The 19,348-nt window shown below is 40.2% G+C and overlaps 2 protein-coding genes across 2 annotated transcripts in view; one reads left to right on the forward strand and one right to left on the reverse strand.

Moving 5' to 3' along the window:
* Positions 1-4,578, reverse strand: part of supt5h (SPT5 homolog, DSIF elongation factor subunit) — a 46,949-nt gene extending 42,371 nt beyond the window's left edge. The window contains exons 1-3 of the mRNA XM_079673908.1: positions 4,419-4,578; positions 4,146-4,248; positions 1,891-2,047 (exon numbers count right to left, since the gene is read on the reverse strand). Coding sequence (XP_079530034.1) covers positions 1,891-2,047; positions 4,146-4,229 — 241 coding nt within the window. The 5' untranslated portion in view covers positions 4,230-4,248; positions 4,419-4,578. The remainder of the gene's footprint in view (positions 1-1,890; positions 2,048-4,145; positions 4,249-4,418) is intronic.
* A 534-nt stretch (positions 4,579-5,112) lies between these two features.
* Positions 5,113-6,841, forward strand: triap1 (TP53 regulated inhibitor of apoptosis 1). The gene has a single exon (XM_079678477.1). It carries the CDS (start codon positions 5,624-5,626, stop codon positions 5,846-5,848), a length of 225 nt encoding a protein of 74 aa, XP_079534603.1. The 5' UTR covers positions 5,113-5,623; the 3' UTR covers positions 5,849-6,841.
* Positions 6,842-19,348: the final 12,507 nt, after the last annotated feature.

Consider the following 19,348-nt stretch of genomic DNA (forward strand, 5'->3'; position numbering starts at 1 on the left):
TATTTTTCTTTATATATATTTTTTAAATATGTTTTTAGTCATATTTATCATTAGTTTTACCAAAATAACTTGATTAAATTGTATTTAAAATAACATTTCCAAAGAAATAAATCCTTTGAATCTGCCTATTCAGTTTCTGTTGGAATGTGAAGGGTTAAATGAAAGAAGCTCGTCTCTGCGAGGTGAAGACAGGAGCTGTTGGACGTCCAGCTATGAATTCACAGAGGGCCCGCTATAGTAACTGAACGAGAGAGTAATGTCAGTACGATTGACCAATCATATCTTCTCTCTAAATGGGTGGGCTTTATTATCGCTGACTTTATGACAAGTTCCGCCCGCTGTGAAACTTTTCTTGTTTCCATAGCAACAACAACTGTCAACAGCGTAAACTCGCCTCAAAATAAAAGCATGCCAAATGACACTTAAGACATACAACTGCAACGAAAGTAACAAACACAATGAAATATCCTTTTCAATTTCAAAGAACACAAATTGGCTTATCTACAGGTGTTGTTTTGTGTGGTAGAGGGTCGCTTTCATTGATGCGTTCTGCACCCCGGGCGGGCCGTTGTTTTGCTATTCCACCAGTGTGAAGAGAAAAAAAAAAAAAAAAAAAAAAGATATTTTCTTTTTTTAATTTTGTATTTCACGACCCACCTATCACATCTCTGCGCCCCACCAGTGGGGCGCGCCCCACACTTTGAGAAACGCTGCTTTAAGAGCAGCAGGGAGAGTTTCAGGGACTCAGAAACAGCAAACATATTATTTCCGTACACATCACTGCACAATGTATAACACACTGAAATGGCCTTTAAATGCATTTACTTTAAAGCAGTATTTTGCAGCTTACTCGTCAAATTACCAAGTTAGACACGCTGTCCACATTTATTTCTCCGTCCCCTCGGCAAAAAACTCTATTGTCAGAAGAGAGTTGATGTTTAAAGCCCCAACTGAGTGGAATACTTCCCCTGCTGCTACAGGTCATCATTGGGTACGTTTCAGCATTATCATCCCACTCTCAGCTGCTCCTGGTGTTGATCAAACTGATCTATTAACAGGGCTGCACATAACTGGTGCCCAAAAAGGAGCACCGGATCATTTGAAAAAAGCGCATGTGCGCACCAACATTGAGAGAGACAGAGAGACATGAGAGAAGAGAGAGATAGAAAAGAGAGAAGAGAGAGATATTTGCGAGTTGCATAAGAACTGGTAAGACGCGTGACTACGCTGCACGACTGCTTCATGCGCTCCCTGCTGCGAGGCACAGGCGCGCACCCCTTCTTTTCTCAGTAAGTTAAAAGTTCTCTCACACAAAAATAAAATATCTTGATGTTTCTCTTATTATCCTACGATAGTGTTACGTTTGGATGTGAATTAGAAATCTGAAGGACAGACCATCTATTTCTATTTATGTTGTTCTTTTTTTGAAAGGAGCCGGTCGTATAAGATTATTCCCCCTGCTCCTTTTCGATCAACGGTGTGTTTACAGAGACATCTTAAGTCGTGCATACCATGAACGGGAAAAATACAAATGAAAGACATTCTGACTTTATTTTTGGAATTCTGATTTTTTTTTTTTTAAATGTTACTTTTTAAAAACTTTTTTCTCAAAATCCTGTATTTTTCCCCAAAATGTTGACTATTTTAGAAAATCTCAAAATTCGGACTTTTTGGGAATTCGGAAGAAAAAAAATATGGATCTTAAGTTTTTCAAAAATGCTCATCATTCTGATTTTCTTTCTTAAAATCACAACTTTTTTTAAAACTATTTTTAGAAAATCTCAAAAAATAAAAATCTATCATTTCTTGTTGCGTTGCTTTTGTCCCTTGAAAATCAGATGGGGTTTATCCTAATAAATACATTTCTATGTAATTCTCATGTTAGCGTACCGGCTTCGTCCAGAATGAAGCCTCCGTGCCTCGGCTTCTTCCTCGGGCGCTCGTCATCGTCTTCTTCCTCCTCTTCATCGTATTCATCCTCCTCCTCCAGCAGGTCTTCCCCCTCCTCCTCTGCTACCTTGTCGCTGCCCACAGGGCTGTTCGTCTCCTGGGGGGGAAATAAGAAAAAAAACGGACCATCAGATACCACACTGTTACAAGTCAAAGTCCTGCATTGAAAGGGTTCGATATATAAATCAATAAAAGCCTCGAGTCTTAGAGCAAAAATAAGTTAGTACATCTAAGACCCCTTTTATTCAGTTTATACGTTAACAGCTGCATTAAATAATGGGTTAAATCAACACCATCATGTACCAGCTACACAAACGCTCAATGTGTATTCATGTCAATCAATCAGAGTTTATTTATATAGCCCAATATCAAAACATTTGTTTCAGTGGACTTTCTAGAGAATGTTAATACGACAGCCTTGTCAAATCATCTTGTTGTTGTTGATTTTGTTGTATAGTGAGTATTGCATTAGCTTTTTAATACTGTTCCTTTTGTTGGCACCAAAGCAACTTGGAGCACATCTGTGAGTGAGCTTATACCGTTAATCGTCCCACAGAGGGGACATTCGCATTTGAAACAGCAAGAGACAAAGACAGCTTAATGGTAACCAAGAAGCATGCATACAAAGTATAAAAGATAAAGAGAATTACACAATTTACAAAATAGACATCCTCCGCTGTCACAGGAAATCATTCCTGCCATAACTCTGTATCACAGCTCCTCACCTCTGGCTGGCACAGAACTCACTTCCCCATAGTTGTAGTTCCATAACCCACAAACAACTCACACAACAGCCACCTTGTGCTTCTGCATATTACATATTCCCCATTCGCGTCATGAAATCCGTAACACTCCTTCTCTGGACATCTGCAAGCCAACCCTGAAACCTCATCTGTTTAGAAAAGCCTTCCTACCTTAGTTACTCATCCCTCTGCTTCACAAACTACATCACACATCGCCGCTCCTTGTCTTTAAATATTTTAATGTCTAAACACACTGCTGCTCCTGTAACACAAGAATTTCCCAATTTGGGATAAAGTATCCATCCACCCATCCACCTACTAGAGGTGTAACGGTATACGTATTCGTACCCTCTCGGCAAGCAATGTGGACAAGTTCATTTTACTTAAAAAAAAAAACATGAAAATACAAGCCTAATGTCAAGCTGGCTGCTTAGGTACTAGAACAGTACAGTTCAAATACAGATTATTTCAGTTCATTGAAATGCTGCACCTTAATGTTTATTTTATTATATTGTGTATTTATTTGAGTGAATACATTATTCACAATTTAATAATAATTAAAAGGCCCCAAAACATTTTTTATGTTTTGTGATCATCTTTTTTTCTGCTGTACTGAAAACATCCCGAACCGTGACCTAAAAACCGAGGTACGTACCGAACCGAAATGTTTGTGAACCGTTACACCCCTACTATCTATATATCGCTAACTTTGGTACAGCTAACAGGCTGTTTACCTGTCAAATACATAAACTATTAAATAAGTGAATACAAATCAGGGTGACTTTGAACATTCTGATTATTACATTTGAATGATATTCTTTTAGTACATTAAGTATATTTGATGCTAATACTTTTGTACTTGTAACAGAGTATTCCTACACTCTCCTACTTCTGCTCAAGTACAAGACCTGAGTACTTCTACTTTTACTCAAGTACAAGATCTGAGTACTTCTACTTTTACTCAAGTACAAGATCTGAGTATTTCTTCCATAAACAAACAAAGTAATCACATGTCTTTAATCTCCCAGCTTAAGTTATCAGTATTTATATTCAGTTATTTTTCAGCAGTTTGCACTTTAACACTCCACATTATATACCTACCTACATATCTATACATCTATCTATTGCTAACTTTGGTACACCTAGCAAGCTGTTGCACTTTACCTGTCAAATAAATCAACTATTGAATAAAGTTAATTCAAATCAGGGTGACATGTAGTTTAGTCTCTGAAGTATAAAAACGACCCAGACTACAACATATCTGTAGTTACTCAATTCTGATTATAAAGTACTTCTTCCACAAACAAACAAGTAAGTAAACACACGTCTTTAATCTCCCATCATTAGTTAGCCGTATTTATATTCAGTTATTTTTCAGCAGTTCCACTTTAACGCGCCACATTGCCTCTGTGTTTACAGTTAGCAGTTAGCCTAACGTTAGCTCACGGTTACCTCAATCCCCTCCGCCTCCTCCGCCTCTCCATCGCTGCTGCCACTCGCGTTGTCGGAGAAGTCGCTGTCCTCACTGTCCGACATCTTGAAGCCCCGGGGAAGACTGTGGATACGAACAAGCAAGAAAAAACACTTAAATGAGGAGACAAAAAGCAGCTAACGGCCATAACAATCACATCTGGCCTAGCAAAGCATGCTAATGTAGTTTTCATGAATATCTCATAAACAACCGCAATCAAATGTGAGGAAAGGAGCCCAACGGCTGCTACTCACCTCTCTTAAATCCCGCTTCTGCTTTATATCTTGTTAGTTGATGGATAAAAGGAAATATAAGCCTTTTTTCGGTTAGCCTGATGCTATACGTCTTCTTGGAGAGCAGATCGCGAGATTTCAGTAAACCTCGTGATGTCTCGCGAGGTTTTGGACGGCGGCTGGGTGAACAGTGAGAGAGGTGTCACTCTGCGAACATTTTGAGGTACTTATCTCCAAATAAATGATATGCTATCAATAATAAGGGCCAGCGCCATAAGGGCAAGTAACTGACAATAGTAGTTACTTTCCACAAAAAAGTCGTGTATTTTTATTTTGAAATTAGCTTTATTCCACTTTCAAACAGAGATAGAAATAAACAAGACTGTGATTCCAGTTTTTTTAAATTGTATTTATTTTATATGAGTAAGGGGTTAGACAGAAATACTTCAAATTAAAAAGGATAAAAAGGTAAATAAATGAACAAGCACATAATGGAGACATATTGCAAAGCAGGAGTCAACATACACCAAATTTGTTTTTATTTTTAAATGTACATGCATTAATTTAAAAAATGCCAGTATCATTATCACATTTATTTAATCTACTTGACTTTGTTTGTATAATCAAATCAAACTTTATTTACAAAGTACTTTTCATACACAAAGGCACCTCGACCAACCACATTGACGATTTACACACACAAAAACAATACTATCTCCCCTTTCATATATATGATAAATAAATAAATACATATACATTAAATATAATTAAAAAGGTGGATATTCATTAAAAAGTAAAGGAGGCGTGTGGCGCAGTGGACTAGTGCGTTGGTGTTTGGATCAGGGGAGCACCGAGCACAGGTTCAAACCCCACTGAAGTCAGCATGTCGTTGTGTCCATGGGCAAGACACTTCACCCCAAATTGCTCCTGTGGGGATTGCCCACAGTATTGAGTATGTAAATCGCTTTGGATAAAAGCGTCAATCAAGTGACAATGTAAGTAAAGTCTTTCAATTTGTAAACAGAGTAGTTCCTCCTAACAAAGCAGTATCTGTTTTACGTCATGACGCAATCACGTTCTACAACCAGCCAATCAGATCACGCGGTTCAAGGAGAGCACGGAGATACTTCCTATTGACTCAGCAGCAGCTTCCTGAAGAACGCAGTTGGATTAAAAACAAAACAACAGACAGTTTTTCTCGATATATTTCTCATCCAGATCCAGAGATGAACAGCGTGGGGGAGGCGTGCACCGACATGAAGCGGGAATACGACCAGTGTTTCAACCGCTGGTTCGCGGAGAAGTTCCTAAAAGGGGACCGGGGCGGAGATCCGTGCACAGAGAGCTTTAAACGGTACCAGCTCTGCGTGCAGACCGCCATCAAGGAGAAGGACATCCCGGTGGACGGGGTGGAGTTCATGGGGCCCAACAAGGACAAACCCGAGAGCTGAAGAAGAAGAGGAGGAAGAGGAGACTGATGGCCGCTGATCCGGTGATCCTGAGGTCATTTAAAGGCCTAACAAGCGAGGAGTGCGTCCATGTGCGTCCACTGAGCATGCGCAGAAGGGACGGGACGCTGCAGGACAACACTGGAATCTGAACTCTCTTTAGTGTGTGTGTGTGTGTGTGTGTGTGTGTGTGTGTGTGTGTGTGTGTGTGTGTGTGTGTGTGTGTGTGTGTGTGTGTGTGTGTGTGTGTGTGTGTGTGTGTGTGTGTGTGTGTGTGTGTGTGTGTGTGTGTGTGTGTGTGTGTGTGTGTGTGTGTGTGTGTGTGTGTGTGTGTGTGTGTGTGTGTGTGTGTGTGTGGTTGCGTGAGTGTGTGTGGTTGCGTGAGTGTGTGTGTGTGTGGTTGCGTTAGAGAAGTTGCTTCCTGCATAGGTCATTTGAGTTCTTGTTGAGCTTACTTTTCCTGTGTTTACCAGTTAGTGTCTGTGTGTTATATGTTATTTGAGTTCTTGTTGAGCTTACTTTTTCTGAGTTTATAATTTAACTTCTGGTGTGTGTCACACTGGACTCTCTCTGTGTTTGCAGATTTAAACACACAGATTATGTTTTGTTTCTTATGTTGTGGGCTGTTATAAAATATAAAATCAGCAACTATTTTTGATAATCTATATGTGTTGTGTTCAGTCGGTCAGATATGGAGGTTTTTCTGCTTTCCTCTGTTGTTGTATCCTACGAAGTGAATATCTCTCGGTCTTGGAATGACAAAACACCCGAACAACTTGTAGAGCGTGGGATTCCTGACATTATTAGACCAAATGATACTAAACCTCAAATTAATAATGACAATAACTGATCATAATTGATCTAATAACTGATTTATTTTTGTTTGTTTTATTTTAAAACCTGCTGCTCATATTTTGGTTTTGTCTTTATGAAATGAATGTGGCTCAAACAATGATTCCAATGTGAAATAAATGGGACATGGTTTTATTCAGATTACTTTTAGAATACTTTTGGAATACTTTCTTTTTCCATAACAGATGGGTATGTTTTGTTGAACAGGAGACACTTATTTTTCTGTTTTAATGGCTTATCAAGAGCACAAACACAACATCTTGGTTTCATTCTGGACAGCTCTCTCATCTGCACCCCACATAAAAAACCTCACCCGGACTGCGTTCTTTGTACTGTCTTAAAACCTTTCCTTGGAATATTTTATTAATTGTAAGGTGTGCCAGGCCCGGTTTCAGAACAAAATGACTCAGGGTGCATCTGAGAGAGAGGGTGCAGTGGATAAGTGCTATTATTATAAGTGGGGAGTGGACCTAACACCCTCTAAGGGGGTTCTCACCAACTCTAGGAGGGTCCTCACCTCCTCTAGGGGGGTCCGGGAGCAAGCAACCCGGGAAGATTTTTTTTTAAATATTGAAGTGAAAAGCATCAATCTTGTGCACTTTGAGAGCAAAATTAAGATATCTATGGATCTATGTGCTCTTTGCTTGATTCATGCCTTCCCAGTCCCTGATCACGTAGCCCAGGCCTATTCAACTGGCGGCCCGCGGGGCCAGATGCGGTCCAGAACCAACTCCTGAGTGGCCCAGCCTCCCGTAGCCAAATTCCTACACTGGTACAGACCATGAACGCAACACTCCGCGTTGCACAGAAACCACCAAACCACAACGCAGCACGTTTTTTGAAAGTGCATCTAGTGGTGCTAGTAACGGTGGTCCTATGATAGCAACTCTAAAACATGTCTCTCTCAACTCTGAAGCGTAAACAGAGACAAAACAGTCATTGATCTTGTGGAGCAGATCCAAGTCAAGCTGGACCTTTTCGCGACCGACTTGAGCACGGGTCGGATGCTGCTTTTTCCGACGCTCCCCAAACACATCACATCTCCGGCACAAATCACGGATGTGATGACAGATTTCACTGCGAGGTTGAAAGAGAACTTTGCCGGTCGATTGGATGGACTTGCTCTGCCCACAGAGGTGATGATGGGCTTTGCCAGAGACCCCTTCACTGTTGCAATAGAGGGGGACGTATCAACCAGAGCAAAGGAAGTGGTTGCGTTGGTGTTTGTGTGTTGGTTGTGGACGGCAGTGTGTGCCCCCCCTTGGTAAATGATTGCCCCCCTATTTGATTTGTTCTACAGCCGACCCTGACCCAACCCTGGAGACACTACATACTGATCTAACCAAAGAGTACATTTTGGTCTGTTTTTTAGATCATCGGAGGAACCTGTTTGATCCAGGATGTCAGGAGGTCACATGGTGCTTCAGGGTTTTTTTATACATCAAATTATCTCCCAATTGATCACGCACGAGCTTACAGTGACTCCAGGTAATGTCAGTAAACTCCACGCCCTCTGATTTATGTTATTTTCCTCATTTTCAACCTGTCTTCACTCATGAACCAAATCGTTGCCCTAACAGGTTCTCCCTCCATCAGCATTTCTGTCTACATTCAAGTCTTAAATCATACCGTACTCAACTACAAATGATTGTTCTTCCTAAATTTGGAGGAAAGCCTGAACCATAAATCCAGTTCATCGTTCACCTTCAGCCAGGTACAACCGTACATTGTGTCTCACGTTTACACAAGGCTAAACTTGATTCAATCTCATCTTCAGACTCTACACCAGGGGGGTCCAACTCAATCACACAGTGGGACAAAATAAAAAAATGGGTACTAGTCGAGGGCCGGACTGGTTCAATGTTTATTGCAGAACTTATTGCACATATTGAACCTGGAACTAACAAAGCTTAAATGATTGCTTATAAAAACAACATGAAATAATCAGTTCATTCATTTCTTATGGCTCTATCTGCAGCTTCTCCAGAGTCATTTCTTATGATTACATTTTCACAGGCCAACAACAGCTTCAACAAAACTATTTCCCTCAAAGAGAAACCAAACATGCCCTGTTGTCCTGAGAGAGAAAGTGCAGAAGGAAACATCCATTAAACTCAGTGTGCTGCTCTGAGATGCTAGCTCAGATACTTGGCATCTCATCTTGGGTGCAAGGTCATCAATGTTTGGGCTCAGGCTCTGAACTGAGGAGACCCTCAGGATGGAGTGAAGGTGTGCGTGCAATATACCAAAGGGCCAGATCTAATAGGAATTAGAAATTATCCTGCGGGCCGAAATTAAATCCACCAAGGGCCTGATTTGGTCTTGAGTTTGACACATGTACTCTGCACACATCAGATGCTCAGTCACCATATTCTGCTTTTTACACCAACGTGCAATCATTTAAATAAACCACAAACAAACAAAGACTACGACAGCGCTGTTGTGCAATAAAACTTGTGCAATTTGACTTAAGGTTATTATTATTGGCTCCCCTCTTAGTTAGACAAGTTTGACACATGTCACCACAATCTCCAGCAGCCAATCATCGCGCTGCAGTCAAATTTGAAAATGGTTCTCCTCTCTCCTGCAGTCAGCTGTGATTTCTGGTGTTTATCCCACCTCTTCATCACACCTCCTCTTCATCAAATCCAGATCTTCATCATCACCACCAGTGGCTGCATTTCCCCCTTAAAATCTACAGTTTGATTTCAGGATCGGGGTCTAATCGCCAAAGACTATTAACCTTTATTTCATGTGTCAATAAATGTTCTTTAAACAAAACATAAAGTATCTACTCTCCTGAATGTATAATGCTTTTAATGTTTTCTATTTCTGCAAGGCACTTTGAATTGCCTAATGTTGCATTATTCCACTCAGGAAAAGCTCTTTCAGTCAGTCTTAATTTCCTGTTAATCAACAAGAGACCAGGCTACATCCCAATTACAAACATGGTCAGTGAGGGATCAGCTCTGAAACAATGACACAATCTTCTGCTCCTTTACAACCCACTGCCTGTGTTTTAGAGACACTACATACTGATATACACCTGAACATCAGCAGGAGAGGACTCTTTAAAGTAGAGACACTACATACTGATATACACCTGAACATCATCAAGAGAGGTCTCTTTAAAGTAGAGACACTACATACTGATATACACCTGAACATCAGCAGGAGAGGACTCTTTAAAGTAGAGACACTACATACTGATATTCACCTGAACATCAGCAGGAGAGGACTCTTTAAAGTAGAGACACTACATACTGATATACACTTAAACATCAGCAGGAGAGGACTCTTTAAAGTAGAGACACTACATACTGATATACACCTGGACATCAGCATGAGAGGACTCTTTAAAGTAGAGACACTACATACTGATATGCACCTGAACATCAGCAGGAGAGGACTCTTTAAAGTAGAGAGACTACATACTGATATACACCTGAACATCAGCAGGAGAGGACTCTTTAAAGTAGAGACACTACATACTGATATACACCTGAACATCAACAGGAGAGGACTCTTTAAAGTAGAGACACTACATACTGATATGCACCTGAACATCAGCAGGAGAGGACTCTTTAAAGTAGAGAGACTACATACTGATATACACCTGAACATCAGCAGGAGAGGACTCTTTAAAGTAGAGACACTACATACTGATATACACCTGAACATCAGCAGGAGAGGACTCTTTAAAGTAGAGACACTACATACTGATATACACCTGAACATCAGCAGGAGAGGACTCTTTAAAGTAGAGACACTACATACTGATATACACCTGAACGTCAGCAGGAGAGGACTCTTTAAAGTAGAGACACTACATACTGATATACACCTGAACATCAGCAAGAGAGGACTCTTTAAAGTAGAGACACTACATACTGATATACACCTGAACATCAGCAGGAGAGGACTCTTTAAAGTAGAGACACTACATACTGATATACACCTGAACATCAGCAGGAGAGGACTCTTTAAAGTAGAGACACTACATAAGGGCTATTCAACTACACATTCAGTTGGGCCAGATTTTATAACTACAAAATTCAGCTGGGCCAGACATTCAGTGGCCTGTAAAAAGCGGGTAGTGACACATTTTAAACCAACACATATTACTGCGATGAAAAACATGCAATTTGTATTCATTGTTCATCTAACAAAGGTAGGTCAAAAAGTGCATAAAAACACAACAAATTAGCATTCATTTAACAGAATCTGAAAAAAAAGTGCACAGTCGTAGCATTACATTTATTTGCTTTAGAAGTCAAATATTCAGGTTATGTTTTTTGAACCAGGCACATCACAAAGTGCATTTACTGAATACAATAATAGCAGTCTTAATGAATGTCCTCACATACAAAAAAAACAGCTAAAGAGCTCCAATGCAACACAAAGAGGTAGTACTGTAGCAATACTATTTTTTCACTTTTCAAGTAATAACAACAAAATCATACGTTTTGGTCACATTTGACCCAGACACATTACAAAGTGCATTTAAATGAATACAGAAAGAACTGTCAAACCCTTCGGTGTACAAACCCATAACAAGGGATACGGGTGACTATATGAATGAATACTACACTACACGTCTACTATAGTAAACTAGGTGCTTACTATCACCTCATTTGTGATTTGTCATCGCTGACTTTCTCAATGGGAGAAGGGACATTTTTTGTTTTGAACAAGAGCAGTGATTTTTGGCTCATAGGATGTCAATGCAATCCTAAGACATTGGTGAAGAGTGCTGTCAGTCAGGGAGCAGCGAGTGCTACTTTTGATTGAGTTCATGTGTGAAAAGCTTGATTCACATGTGTATGTTGATCCAAACATACTGAGCACACAGATCGATACTTTCTGAACGTTAGGGAACTACTGTTTTTTGACATCACTCCAAAACTTCGCTGGCCCGTTAGTGCGCTGCATGTCAATAAGTTCCAGTGTATATTTCCCCTTGTCGATGCAGGGGACCACTTCCTTTGCTCTGGTTGATACGTCCCCCTCTATTGCAACAGTGAAGGGGTCTCTGGCAAAGCCCATCATCACCTCTGTGGGCAGAGCAAGTCCATCCAATCGACTGGCAAAGTTCTCTTTCAACCTCGCAATGAAATCTGTCATCACATCCGTGATTTGTGCCGGAGATGTGATGTGTTTGGGGAGCGTCGGAAAAAGCAGCATCCGACCCGTGCTCAAGTCGGTCGCGAAAAGGTCCAGCTTGACTTGGATCTGCTCCACAAGATCAATGACTGTTTTGTCTCTGTTTACGCTTCAGAGTTGAGAGAGACATGTTTTAGAGTTGCTATCATAGGACCACCGTTACCAGCACCACTAGATACACTTTAAAAAAACGTGCTGCGTCGTGGTTTGGTGGTTTCTATGCAACGCGGAGTGTACTGATACTGATACTGATATACACCTGAACATCAGCAGGAGAGGACTCTTTAAAGTAGAGACACTATACTGATATACACCTGAACATCAGCAGGAGAGGACTCTTTAAAGTAGAGACAAATGGTTTTATAGAAGAGACTCAGTCTGACAGGAGAGGACTCTCCTCCACTTTGTTGTTGAAAAAACTCTTTATATCCGTTAGCGTAGCTCGCTAGCACCAGAAGCTAACAACAACGATCTCCGGTACCAGTGCGCTCTCTCTCTCTGTCACTCGCGCACGCACACAAAATGGCTCGTTCCACACACAAACAGAGCCAAGCTTTAATGAAACACAGAGACCCAGACGTAATAGTGTATCATATTATTTTCGAATCAATAATTTTTCAAATTATGGATATATATATATATTTTTAATAACCATTTTTCCTCCTGGTCTCTCGCTGTAATGCCTCTGCGCCCCCCACTTTGGGAACGACTGATTTAGAGAAATGAGATGTCCTTCAACATGGCACGCTGAAATCCATTTCCGGGTCACTACCGGAGGACCGAGGAGTCGAGGAGTCGAGGAGTCGAGGAGTCGAGGAGGGGAAATTAGAGAAATAAGAAAGGCCCTGTGTCTCTGGGTCGTGCATTTGGGTTCTCCAGTCTGTGTCGAGGTCGTGACGCCTTTTCAACTACAGCACGTCTCTAAAATGGCTTGGCAGAAGAAATGGCTTCATATTTTTTGTGTTGATTCGTTATCGCCACTGTGTTAAAAATACAATCTCCATGTTTTTGGATATTAATATCCATTGTTTTATGGATGAAAAATATTTAATAAGTGTAAGAATTGCAGCTGTTGGTCAGTTAAGGACAGTTTATAAGACATGGAAGGTAATTTTACATGATATGCAATGGAAGACTATGGTAGCCATGGTATGCTCACCCATTTAGCACAAGAACATACATGCTCTTGATACCGTTCAACAATTAAGAATACATTGTTCAAATGTATTGTTTGCTGTCTCCCAGCAGTTATTGGTGAGCTTTAAAATTGTGTCAAGAATTTCTGGTAATCTGTAAATTATCATCATGACATGAAGTATACTATAATAAAGAAATTATTTTAAAGTTACAATACTGATACTGTAACTTAACATTATAGCATTCAAGTTTCTATTTTACAGTTGAAACACTATTACCGTAAACACAAATACAAGGCTTGGAAATTACTGTGTTTTATTTTACAGCTATAACTCTACTGCTGTAACAAAAAATAAAGTAATTACATATTACTGTGTTTCGTTTTACAGTTAAAACACTATTACCGTAAACACAAATACCGTACTTGGAAGTTACTGTGTTTCATTTTACACTGTTACTGTAAATAAAAAATTGTAAATACCGTGATTGACTTTACAGTATTTAACTGGCAGCGATTGACAAGTTACTTAATGTAATTCATTTTATAATAAGTCATCAACATTTATGATGCATCTAAACAAGGTGTTGTTGTTGCTGCTTTCAACAACACACAAAGGAACCACAAATGACTTTGACCGTTTTTTGACTTGGAGAACAAGTTATCCACATAAAGGAGAGCAGTTAAACTCTAGAAATCATTTGTAAACTCTTTTATATACTCGGTAAAAGATGATCGGTCGTAACGTTGTGTAATGCAGACACTCCTCTGTCAAACAAACCAAAGTTACTCCGAATTATTTATGACTCATCTTGGTATGTGTATCTCCGATCCAAGAAATGTGTCGATGAAATGAGAGCTTGGATTAGCATTTAAACCCTGTGATGCGAAGAGTGTCTGTTAAATGTTTGACTTGTGGTTAAAAAAATGACATGTTGCCCATCAAATTTAATTCAGTTAAACTATGAGTCAAAGGCTTCATTTTAAATCTTGAGGACTGTGTTCGTGAAAAGCACGCCTGTAAAAGAAGATGATGATCCGTAGCTCTTGATGTAAATGATTGTTAAACATTGGTTCTGATCTCTGTTGCATTACAAAAACACGGACTGGTGATTCGGAGATAATTAACCCTCTAAGCCCCAAGGTCCCCGCCGGCGGGTACTTTTTTTTTTCTTTCACAACACTGGGGGATCAGGGGATCTTAATATATTAGAACCTATTAATGTGTTGTACCAGATTAACAGGAATAATCTCAGCTAACTGACGATACAAACCATTTTTACCAAAACAAAACACAAATCTCATAAGAAGCATCTAAATGACCTCTGAGCGAAAAATGCTAACTTATTACTGCACCGATAATCACTCCTAGCTCCCTTATGACCTATCCTAGCTGCACATCTTTTATGATCGCAAGGAGACACAGAATCTAACGGTGCCCACCTCAACACTGAAAGATACAAACTCGTGACGTTATCAACAAAAACGTACATCAAAACAAGTTGCGCTAGGTAGCCCACAACGCTAACATGGCTTACCTTCGTCTTTGTCTGGTCTAAACTGGTCTTGAATGGCATTAAAACGATAAAAAACTATCCTGTAGTTAGTCCATAGGTTAATCCAGTGTGTCTGTGTCCCCTTTGAAATGTTCTGATAATCCATAAGCAATAAAGCAGCTTTTCTGTTGCTTGATATCAGAGCAGGGATATTTCTCTCTCTTTTAACATGGGTGTGTGCGGGACGATTTCTCTTGGATTCCATTGGCTCTAACGGTCAGAAAAAGATGTCACATGTCAAAATCGAACAAGGGGGGCCAGAGATATGGAAAATCCACCCAAATGGCCCCAGAAAAGGTTTTATTTGCTAAATCTGTCTAAAAAAAGTCCAATATCGCTTGTTTTGCATCAATCTTGATACAGGGTACTTATTATATGTTGTACTTTGGATTCCTAAAGCTTTTAGTCTACTAACCCATCATCGAAGGTTAGTTTTCACTATAAGTACAAAATATCTTTTGGACGGACACTATAATTTACAGTTTTTTACCATGTTCAATCTGAATTTTCTTTCAAATAAAAAACATCTATATTGATTCTGACTTTTCTACATCCAACTCACAGGTTTATCATTACTTTGAGAATAAGATTATTAATTTAACCCTTTTAGAAGGGAAGATATGGTCATTTGTTCTGGGAATGTCATTTTCGAGCCAGAAACCGGAAAAACAGGCTTGGGGCCTAACAGTTAACCAAAAACAGACAAAAGCCTGCAGAGAGCAAACTAAGAAGAACACAATCTACTTTAATGTTGACCTTCTGGCAAGTAAATCAGAATTGAACGTTAATTATAGATTATGTCATCTCCTAGCAGCGACATTTGTATGTTAAATTCCAATTCTAAGTCACGATTTCAATCATATTCAATGTAAATACTGTTATATTTTACAATATTTGTTTGTTATTATAACTTCTTCAAATAGTTTTCTATCAGTGTTTTGAATTCTTGTTTTAATTTTATGTTTGCCCCACAGCACCAAGTCAAATTCCTCGTACGTGTTAACCTACCTGTTTCTGATTCTGATTAAAAGCTGTTCTTAAAATGAAAAGCTGCCACCTGAGCACTGTGTATTTTCTACATGTTATTGGTGGAGTTAGTGGTTGTTTATCCTGTCTGCACTTACCTGCTCTGTGTGGTATTGTAGGGAAAGAGGTTATTGGTAGCTGGATATATTGTATTTTTTGCTTGTTTTTCCTGCAATAAACAACCCAGTCTCACGGCATTTCGTGTTATAATCAAGAAATAAATGTAAACTATTGATTCGTGTTTCCCACAGTCCCGAGGTATAAAAAAACTTGCACATTTAAATGCAAAAACACAATAATTTACAAAAAACCCACAAATTAACCGTTTACTTCAAGTAAGCAGGACACAAAAGAAGATGTACATAGTGCAAATGGGAGTGCATACGATATACATATCAGGGTTTCCGTTAGCCGGTTATTAGCTGGTAACATTTATAAAAAAACGGTCGGTCAAAATATCCGGTAATAATTAGGGATGCTCCGATCGATTGCCACCGATCATTATCGGCCGATATCACTCTTAAAGGTAGGGTAGGTAATTAACTTCAGAAACACTTGTTGTTATATTCCATGGAATGCTCTTAACATCCCGATAGCAATGAATATCTGAAGTGCTTTGACAAAAAATCCATAAAAAAAACGTCATCTGTGGAAACCGACGCGCTGTAAAAAGCACGACCAATCATCTGAGCCGGCCCGGCTAAACTAACTGGATGGCCTACCTGCCTGTCAGCCTTCCATCTGTGCACAAACTTATCTCGTGCCCTCATTGGTCATGTTCGTGTGTGTTGGAGGAGGGGGCAGATTTTTTCCGGTTGCGCACTTTCAAATTCTAGCGCACTCAAGTTTTTCCATTCTCATTTCTCGCCTTTAATGTAAACTTTTGAATAATGTACTTCATCTACTACAAGTAGTTTGTTTGAATGTAATAATAATTATGTTGTTTGTGGAAGCGCATAATTTATTGAAAAATGAATCTGAACTTTTCGATCTGTTACATTTATAAACTGAGGCAATATAAAAATGAGCCCCATTAACTGAGTTTTAAACATCAGCATATCCGGTCACAGTCCGGTAATTACCTGCTAACGGAAACTCTGCTACACGATTCTTATTATTATTATTGAAACATGACCGGTAAGTTTCGAATTCGTCGTAAAATAAATTATTTAAGGAAAAAACCTAGCGGAAACCCTGTTTCATATATAGGCTATTTGTATTTTTGTATTTGGGATTGTGGGAAACGGTATTTCGATCTATGTCTACACACAAACTGAAAGATTGACTATAAAGTTGACTTTGACAACAGGTTATTGATCGCTCTTGAGATGCAGTGTTTTCATAAAAGAAGAGTATGTCTGTCAAGTTAACGCGTTAATAACACGTTAATGCTATTTTTTTAAAACGCCACTAATTATTTTAACGTGCAATTAACGCATGTGTATTTGTCCTCGGCCCGCCCCGTAGTTTCAGAGCCCAAAGGCTTGACGTTGTTGTTGTTAGTTGGATGGTGGGAGATTCTAGCGAGAGATATGGATACAAAAAAAGGTGTTTTAAACAGCAAGCCAAGCAAACAGCTTATGCTGACAGCCCCGCTCCTGCCGCTCGTTTGCCGCAGACAACGAGTGAAAGTTTGCCGGGGAGACGCCTGGACAATAGCAGCGATAGCTAAATGGGGGGCTACAGCTTAACATTGTGGAGGACGAGGGGCTGCGTTAGATCATTTGGATTGCATCCAACGTGTCGACGGCACATCACAGCGCATTATTCTGACCCACAGTGGGAACTTCAGTCTCATGCTTTAACTGAAGAGGAAGACAGAGGAGCGGCATGTTGCCGACACTCTGTAAACAGGCTTGTCTGTTTGAGCAACTGTCTCAGTGCAGAGAAGTACAAAGGGTTGGACTTGGGAGAGAGTGTCAGAGAGAGAGAGAGGTTCCAGGTTGTTGTAGTGAGAATATTCAGAAGAATATTTGTCATTGTTCGGAGGTTGTTGTGTTGAAAATATTCAGGAGAATATTTGTCATTGTTCCAGTAATAATAAACAAACATTTGCATAAAGCATATTTGAAAAGAACTTGAAAAATATTCCTCTAAGGCAGTGGTTCCCAAACTTTTTGTGCCCAAGGCACACCAAAGGACAAGTAAAAATCTCAAGGCACACCTATTGTGCTAAATAGCCCTGATAACACGTGTTCTCACTCATATCATGTAAAATATCTGTAAATGTGCATAATTATTTACTAATGTCAAATAAAATGTGACAAAGACAACTATATTACTCATGAAATATTTATTAACGAAATATTTCAGAAATTAATTTGAAACTTTATCAAATTAGGCTTCATCAAAGCAGCAACACACTCATTTAAACCAGACAGGTCACAAAATAAAAAATGAGGCAAAGGAAACTCAGCTGTCAATGCAAGGAAGCCGCACTGCATGGTCCTGAACTACAAATGATAAATGTAACATTTCAGCAATCAGCATTGAAACATGTGCTATTGTAAATATTTTGCCGGTTTACAAATTAGTGAGATACAGGTGCCTGTCGGGGCGCGCAGATTTTTTTAATCCTTGGTGGCACTGAGGAGAGGGCCACTCGCAAGTCCTGTTCAACAGAGAGCCGTGACCTCCTGTTGTTCTTCATGTAAACCAGAGTAGAGAACGCCAACTCACACAGGTAGGTAGTGGGGAAAAAGAAGAAGTTGCTCGATCGCGTGGTGGGAGATGCTTGGGTACTCCCATGCAGAAGCCAAAACTGATCCAGTGGGAGCTTACTACATTTGAGTTTCAGTGTGCGGTCCACACGGAGCTCTGCGCACTCATCTCTCTCTCTCTCTCTCTCTCATAGTGAGCTTTTCTGTTGAGGATTCCTGGTGGAATGGGTCTCAGTCATAGTCCTCGATGTCAGCCACACGTGGAAAATAGCGCTCAAACCTCTATTTTAAGGTCTGAAGGTGTTCGGCACATACAGCGCGCTCCCTAGCTGATGCCAGCGGGAACATGTCCATGGAGCCCTGTTCCAAAGCCTCGCGCCGCAGGATACGTTTGCCCATAAACCCCGAATCTTGTCTGTGGATGATAAAATGTTTTCATTCCTGCCCTGAAGCTTGGCGTATATGTCTGCGAGGTAAGCCAGTCTGGCACACCACCTCTCATCCACGAGCTTGTCTTTATGTGGGACAGCGTGTTCACGTGGAAATTCCAAAAGCTCTTCCCGAAGCTTATAAAGACGGGACAGGACTTTCCCCCGTGACAGCCAACGTACCTCTGTGTGCAGGATCAGGCTTTGGTGGTCGGCTCCCATCTCGGCGCGCAGCTGGGAGAAGAGGCGATATTTCAGGGGCCTTGATTTGATGTAATTCACCATCTGCACAGCCTGATTCAGCACCTCAGTCGACTCGGGGGCATGGTTTGGGCAACTAATGCCTCTCGATGCAAAATGCAGTGGTTTGTCACGATATGTGGGTTTTGTGTTCTCACCTTAGCAATAAATCCTTTCACTCTCCCCGTCATGCTTGTCGCACCATCTGTGCAAAGACTGACGCCAGGTCAGACTGTTCTCTTTTAAATAGTTATTAGTTACCCTGAATATTTCTTGTCCCGTAGTATGGCTTTCCATTTCTTTGCAGAAGAAAAAGGTCTCTTTGAGTCAGCATCAAATCTGACGTTTGCCAGAAGTTGGGCAGCCCCACTTATGTCAGTATGTTCGTCTATTTGTAGGGAAGATGTGCCGCTCGCCTGCAGTTCCTCTGTCAAATGTCTTCT

Source organism: Notothenia rossii, assembly GCF_949606895.1.
Source record: "Notothenia rossii genome assembly, chromosome: 4".
In the NCBI taxonomy this organism is placed as follows: Eukaryota; Metazoa; Chordata; class Actinopteri; order Perciformes; family Nototheniidae; genus Notothenia; species Notothenia rossii.